General features: G+C 53.0%; 1 protein-coding gene across 4 annotated transcripts; it reads left to right on the top strand.

Moving 5' to 3' along the window:
- The first annotated feature begins 875 nt into the window (after nucleotides 1-875).
- FZD9 (frizzled class receptor 9) lies at nucleotides 876-4,970 on the top strand. 4 transcript variants are annotated; one of them, XM_030185813.1, is made up of 2 exons: nucleotides 876-4,701; nucleotides 4,855-4,970. In XM_030185813.1, exon 1 carries the CDS (start codon nucleotides 1,433-1,435, stop codon nucleotides 3,182-3,184), a length of 1,752 nt encoding a protein of 583 aa, XP_030041673.1. In that variant the 5' UTR covers nucleotides 876-1,432; the 3' UTR covers nucleotides 3,185-4,701; nucleotides 4,855-4,970. The 4 variants fall into 4 exon arrangements, with proteins under 4 accessions (XP_030041673.1, XP_030041674.1, XP_030041672.1 ...); XM_030185814.1 differs by lacking the exon at nucleotides 4,855-4,970 and having other exon boundaries at nucleotides 876-3,906; nucleotides 4,032-4,751; XM_030185812.1 differs by lacking the exon at nucleotides 4,855-4,970 and having other exon boundaries at nucleotides 876-3,990; nucleotides 4,032-4,751.
- The last annotated feature ends 1,734 nt before the right edge of the window (nucleotides 4,971-6,704 follow it).

Genomic DNA, 6,704 nt, shown 5'->3' with positions numbered 1-6,704 from the left:
GCAATGAGTCAGTGTCCTAGAGGTTGTAGCTTCCAGCTAACCCCGCCCCTTTCCTAAGATTAGGGCAGTGGGCATGGCAGGAGGCGGGGTGCAATGAGTCAGTCTCCTAGAGGTTGTGGCTTTTAGCTAGCCCCGCCCCTTTCCTAAAACTAAGGCAGAGTGGGCATGGCAGGAGGCGGGGTGCAATGAGTCAGTCTCCAAGAGGTTGTGGCTTTTAGGTAGCCCCGCCCCTTTCCTAAAACTAGGGCAGAGTGGGCATGGCAGGAGGCGGGGTGCAATGAGTCAGTGTCCTAGAGGTTGTAGCTTCCAGCTAACCCCGCCCCTTTCCTAAGATTAGGGCAGTGGGCATGGCAGGAGGCGGGGTGCAATGAGTCAGTCTCCTAGAGGTTGTGGCTTTTAGCTAGCCCCGCCCCTTTCCTAAGATTAGGGCAGTGGGCATGGCAGGAGGCGGGGTGCAATGAGTCAGTCTCCAAGAGGTTGTGGCTTTTAGCTAGCCCCGCCCCTTTCCTAAAACTAGGGCAGAGTGGGCATGGCAGGAGGCGGGGTGCAATGAGTCAGTGTCCTAGAGGTTGTAGCTTCCAGCTAACCCCGCCCCTTTCCTAAGATTAGGGCAGTGGGCATGGCAGGAGGCGGGGTGCAATGAGTCAGTCTCCTAGAGGTTGTGGCTTTTAGCTAGCCCCGCCCCTTTCCTAAAACTAAGGCAGAGTGGGCATGGCAGGGGGCGGGGTGCAATGAGTCAGTCTCCAAGAGGTTGTGGCTTTTAGCTAGCCCCGCCCCTTTTCTGGGACTAGGGTGGAGTGGGCGTGGTAAATGCCGGGGAGGGAGAGCAGCTGTAGCGACCGCCTGTGCCCATCTCAGTCCCGGCTGCTGAGAGCGGGCAGAGCCAGGCAGCGGCACCGGCTCCGTTGGACTAACAGGGGAAATAGAATGCAGCAGGCCCAGATCGGAGCCGCGCGATCCCGCCGCCCCACGGCTCTCTGATCTCTCCCCAGCGCCCGGCATCGCCAGGCGGGCGCCTCCCTCCCTCCTCCAGTCCCGGACCGTGCGATCGTTCTGCGGAGCCCGTCTGCAGCCGGTACCGGGGGGATCTCCGCTGTGACAGCACGAAAGCAGCAGGTACGGAGCTGTAGCCTTGGGGCTGGGGCTTCCCTTCCCCTCCCTGCACCGGTTTGCATTCGTCTGCTTTCCGGGAGCAGTTGGATTATAAAGTCCTTGAGTGGAGTGGGGGCTGGCCGGGCTTCATTGTCCCCAGGCTTGTTGTCATTTGTGCCTTGAGCTGTGCTTGGAGGTTTATTTATAAAAGCCATTTGTAACTTTATAGCACTGGGACATTGTCTGCACACAGCGTGTGTGAGAGACAGAGCTCTGCCTCCTGCACCTGCCTCCTGATCAGCTTAGAAAAGTTTCAGCTTAATGTGCTGAGAGGTGAAAAATGGGAACTGTGCATTTGAAGATTGTGGTTTCCTTTCTTTGCCAACTGATGATTGCTGGTTCTACCTTGGAGATTGGTTCTTATGACATTGAACGGGGCAGAGAAGCCAAGTGTGAGCCCATCGAGATCCACATGTGTCACGGAATCGGCTACAATATGACAAGGATGCCCAATTACATGGGTCACGAGAATCAGCAGGAAGCTGCCATAAAGCTGCATGAATTTGCACCCTTGGTGGAGTATGGGTGCCACGTCCACCTTCGATTCTTCCTTTGCTCCCTGTATGCTCCTATGTGTACTGACCAAGTGTCCACATCCATCCCTGCATGCAAACCCATGTGTGAACAGGCACGTCAAAAGTGTGCCCCCATCATGGAGCACTTTAACTTCGGCTGGCCCGAATCGTTGGACTGCAGCAAACTGCCCACCAAAAATGATCCCAATGCGTTATGTATGGAAGCCCCTGAAAATGCTACCGCTGGAGAGACTCACAAGGGCCAGGGCATGCTCCCAGTGGCCCCAAGACCTCGGCCTTCAGGACCTGGAGAGGGCAGGGGTCAGAGCACCCTGGGCACGTGTGACAACCCTGAAAAGTTTCAGTATGTGGAGAAGAGTTTGACCTGTGCTCCAAAGTGCTCTCCTGGAGTGGACGTGTACTGGTCCAGGGGAGACAAGGACTTTGCCCTCATCTGGATGGCCGTGTGGTCCACCCTGTGCTTTGTGTCCACTGCTTTCACGGTGCTGACCTTCCTGTTGGACCCACATCGATTCCAGTACCCAGAAAGACCAATCATCTTCCTGTCCATGTGTTACAACGTTTACTCTGTGGCATTCATTATTCGATCTGTGGCTGGCGCAGAGAACATTGCCTGTGATCGTGAAAATGGTGAGCTGTATATTATCCAAGAGGGGCTTGAGAGTACTGGCTGCACCATTGTCTTCCTCATTCTCTATTACTTTGGCATGGCCAGTTCTCTTTGGTGGGTCATCCTGACCTTGACCTGGTTCCTGGCAGCAGGAAAGAAATGGGGGCATGAGGCAATCGAAGCTCACAGCAGTTACTTTCACATGGCTGCCTGGGGCATTCCAGCCATGAAAACCATCATCATCCTCACCATGAGAAAAGTGACCGGTGATGAGCTGACAGGGCTGTGCTATGTGGGCAGCATGGATGTCAGTGCCCTGACTGGTTTTGTGTTGATCCCGCTTTCTTGCTACCTGGTGATTGGTACATCTTTCATCCTAACAGGTTTTGTGGCTCTGTTCCACATTAGGAAAATCATGAAGACTGGGGGCACCAACACGGAGAAGTTGGAGAAGCTCATGGTTAAGATTGGTGTCTTCTCCATCCTCTACACCGTCCCTGCCACGTGTGTCATCATATGCTACTTCTATGAACGGCTTAACATGGATTATTGGGACTTTCGCGCCTCGGAGCATGGCTGCATTACCTTCCCTGGGAAAGGCAACATCAGCTGCTCTCTGGAATCTTCCATACCAACCATGGTGGTCTTCATGCTGAAGATCTTCATGTCCCTGATAGTGGGTATCACCTGTGGCATCTGGGTGTGGAGCTCCAAAACTCTGCAGACCTGGCAGAGCTTATGTAACAGAAAAGTAGGAGCCAGGACTAGAAGGAAACCTTGTGGGGGTGTCACGTGCAATGGTGCCCACTGCCATTACAAAGCACCCACAGTCACGTTACATATGACAAAGACAGACTCTTACCTGGACAGCCCCACTCGTGTATAGCAAGAGCTGTGCGTCTCTCTTTCAGTCTGGGCAGCATTGCAAGTTCCTCCTCGTGTGTGAGGGAGTGTGGTTGAAACCGTACACCGCCTCCGGACAGCTGAGTGCGTGCCCAGTTGCTGAGGACAGCAGGGGCAGAGCCATGAGGTTGGGCACAGGGCTAGACAGCACAAACAACTTCAAGCAAGTGCCACAGATGTTAGGATTAGCCCGGGGAAGGAAGGTGAAATAAAAGCAAACTGAATTTTAAAGGGAATTGACAGAGCTTTTATAGAAGTCCTAAGGTTGCCAAAGCTGCCACTGCAGGCAGGAACTGGAACACATTGACAGTGGGAGAGCCCAGGGGCTCAAAGCCACAGCTGTATGGAAGAATCCAATACTGTATCAAGGTTTGGGGGAGGAGAGAATCAGATTGAAGTTTATTTAATTATGTAATTTATTTTAGTGGGAGTTTTGGTTTTGGGAAAGATTGCTAAATGAAATGGTGAAAAATAAATAACCTTTTATGAGGACATCAGAGGAGAGAGCTGGAGATCCTGGTGGGGGATGGGGGGGGGATGGGATTCGAACTATAGACACAACTGCTCTGGAGTGCATGGTTTAAATACTGTGGCTTTGCAACTACAAACTCGCCTGCTTGATTCGCTGTGACTGTTAAGAAAACAAGATTGTACCAGAACTGGGTCCCCTGTTCTTTCCTGAGGCAGTCCCAGAGTAAGAGTTAGGTCCCCATCCTCTCCTGTGCCAGATCCAGAGTGTGAGCTAGGTCCCTCTGTCCTCTCCTGTGCCAGTCCCAGGGTGGGAGCTGGGTCCCCATCCTCTCCTGTGCCAGATCCAGAGTGTGAGCAAGGTCCCTCTGTCCTCTCCTGTGCCAGTCCCAGAGCGGGAGCTGGTTCCCCCTGTCCTCTCCTGTGCCAGTCCCAGAGTGAGAGTTAGGTCCCTCTGTCCTCTCCTGTGCCAGTCCCAGAGGGGGAGCTGGGTCCCTCTGTCCTCTCCTGTGCCAGTTCCAGAGCGGGAGCTGGGTCCCTCTGTCCTCTCCTGTGCCAGTCCCAGAGGGGGAGCTGGGTCCCTCTGTCCTCTCCTGTGCCAGGCCCAGAGTGTGAGCTAGGTCCCTCTGTCCTCTCCTGTGCCAGGCCCAGAGTGTGAGCTAGGTCCCTCTGTCCTCTCCTGTGCCAATCCCAGAGTGGGAGCTGGGTCCCCATCCTCTGCTGTGCCAGTCCCAGAGTGAGAGTTAGGTCCCCCATCCTCTCCTGTGCCAGTCCCAGAGGGGGAGCTGGGTCCCTCTGTCCTCTCCTGTGCCAGTCCCAGGGTGGGAGCTGGGTCCCCATCCTCTCCTGTGCCAGATCCAGAGTGAGAGCTGGGTCCCTCTATCCTCTCCTGTGCCAGTCCCAGAGTGGGAGCTGGGTCCCCATCCTCTCCTGTGCCAGATCCAGAGTGAGAGCTGGGTCCCTCTATCCTCTCCTGTGCCAGTCCCAGAGTGTGAGCTAGGTTTTTCTGTCCTCTCCTGTGCCAGTCCCAGAGTGGGAGTTAGGTCCCCATCCTCTCCTGTGCCAGTCCCCGTGTGGGAGCTGGGTCCCTGTGCCAGTTCCAGAGTGAGAGCTGGGTCCCCATCCTCTCCTGTGCCAGTCCCTGTGTGGGAGCTGGGTCCCCATCCTCTCCTGTGCCAGTCCCAGAGTGGGAGCTGGGTCCCCGTGTCCCCTGTGCCAGTTCCAGAGTGTGAGCTAGGTCCCTCTGTCCTCTCCTGTGCCAGTGAGAGATAGGAAAGGGTCCCCTGTCCTCTCCTGCAGCAGTCCGAGCGGGGGGGGGGGGGGGGGGCTGGGTCCTCATTTCTCCCTGCACCCATCCCAGGGCAGGAGGTGGAGGTGTGTGTTTTATAAAGCTCTTCTCCTTGCTTTAAAGAAACCTGATGTTATCTACAAAAGAAACCAGTAATAAGATCCACTGCAAAAGGAAGAATGAAAAAGATTTAAAGTAAAGTGAGCTTGAGGATAAATCTTTCTTTTGTGTTTTGATATTCTTTACTTATGGCTCTTCACCTGCTCCTGTTCCTAATCTTACAGGGGCTGTCCACCAGTGCAATGCTCCCCCTCACTCCTGCATTAGCGGTGTCCGCTGTAGCCCCCTGGCTGTGCTGAACTCGAAGACGTCCCCCATGGCCCTGGAATCGTCTGATGTCCCTCTCTCCCCCCTACAAAACACTAGTGGAGTCCCCCGTAACCTCTTCGGTTGCACTCTCCCTTAACCTGATGTGGAGTTAGTGGAGTTCAGTTCTGGATTTAATATTTTGGAGCTCGTAGGCAGGTAGCACATCTCAGATAGTGGCGAGGGGTGGGAAGGGGGAGGGGGGGGGTCAGAGCTCCCAAAGGCAAGAGAGGAAGGCCGTAGTACCACAGTGGCGCCCCTGTGAACACATGACCCTAAAGTAGACAGAGTATATTTGACACCCTAGGCAGTCGCCTGTGTTGTATGTGCCAAAATCCTGGCTGATGGAGTTCCTCCATGACCCTACAGTCTTATAAATTCTGTTCTGTTTTGAACTTTTGACATAATGAGATGTTACTGCTGTTTTGACTTATCCGGTGCTTCAGGTTTTTGACTTTCACTTTCAATATTGATTTATGTATTTATCTGGTATTGGAAGTGTTTTAATCACGGCAGCAACATTTGGGGAGCGGCGGTAGCAGTTGAACAGTATCTCATCTCCCCCACCTTCCGTTTCCCCTGCCACCGCCCTGGCCTCTTCCCAGCCACCCGAAAGATATTCAGTGCAAGCACAGGACCTTTCAGTAGAGGTCCGTGCTCAAATGCTGCCATGTCCCACTTTCCCCCTGTTTACGAAATGCATTGGGGGAGGATGGGACATGGCATCATTTGACCACTGGCATCTACTGAGTGGTCCCATGCTGACGCTGGATACCTTTTGGAGCAGCTGGGAAGAAGTAGGGAGGTGTTAGGAGAAAGGGGAGATACTGGCCCTGTGGCTGGGGTAGGAAAGAGGAGAGGAGATACTGAACCAGGCGGGGGGAGGTGGTAGGGAAGGAACAGGTAATACGTTCAGTTCTGGTCTTCGTATCTCAAAAAAGATATAGTGGAATTAGAAAAGGTTCAAAGAAGAGCAACCAAAATGATATGAGGAAAGGATCAAGAGCTTAGGGATCTTCAGCTTGGAAAAGAGATGGCTGAGGGGTGATATGATTGAGTTCTACAAAATCCTGAGTGATGTAGAGCCGGTGGAAGTGAATTGATTCTTTTACCCTTTCAAAAAGTACAAAGACTAGGAACATTCGATGAAGTTACATGGAAATACTTTTTAAAACAAATAGGAGGAAATATATATTTTCACTCAGTGAATAGTTAAGCTCTGGAACTCTTTGACAGAGGATTTCATAACAGCGGTTAGCGTATCTGGATTTTAAAAAGATTTGGACAAGTTCCTGGAGGAAAAGTCCATAGGCTGCTATTGAGACAGACATGGAGAGGCTACTGCTTGCCCCTGGATTAGTATCATGGAATGTTGCTACTA

Source organism: Microcaecilia unicolor, chromosome 13, assembly GCF_901765095.1.
Source record: "Microcaecilia unicolor chromosome 13, aMicUni1.1, whole genome shotgun sequence".
NCBI lineage: Eukaryota > Metazoa > Chordata > Amphibia > Gymnophiona > Siphonopidae > Microcaecilia > Microcaecilia unicolor.
This window is presented reverse-complemented; position numbering and strand designations above follow the sequence as displayed.

Bases quoted from the DNA above. Each gene is read 5' to 3' on its own strand.
- FZD9 (XM_030185813.1), top strand. From the start codon at position 1,433: ATGGGAACTGTGCATTTGAAGATTGTGGTTTCCTTTCTTTGCCAACTG.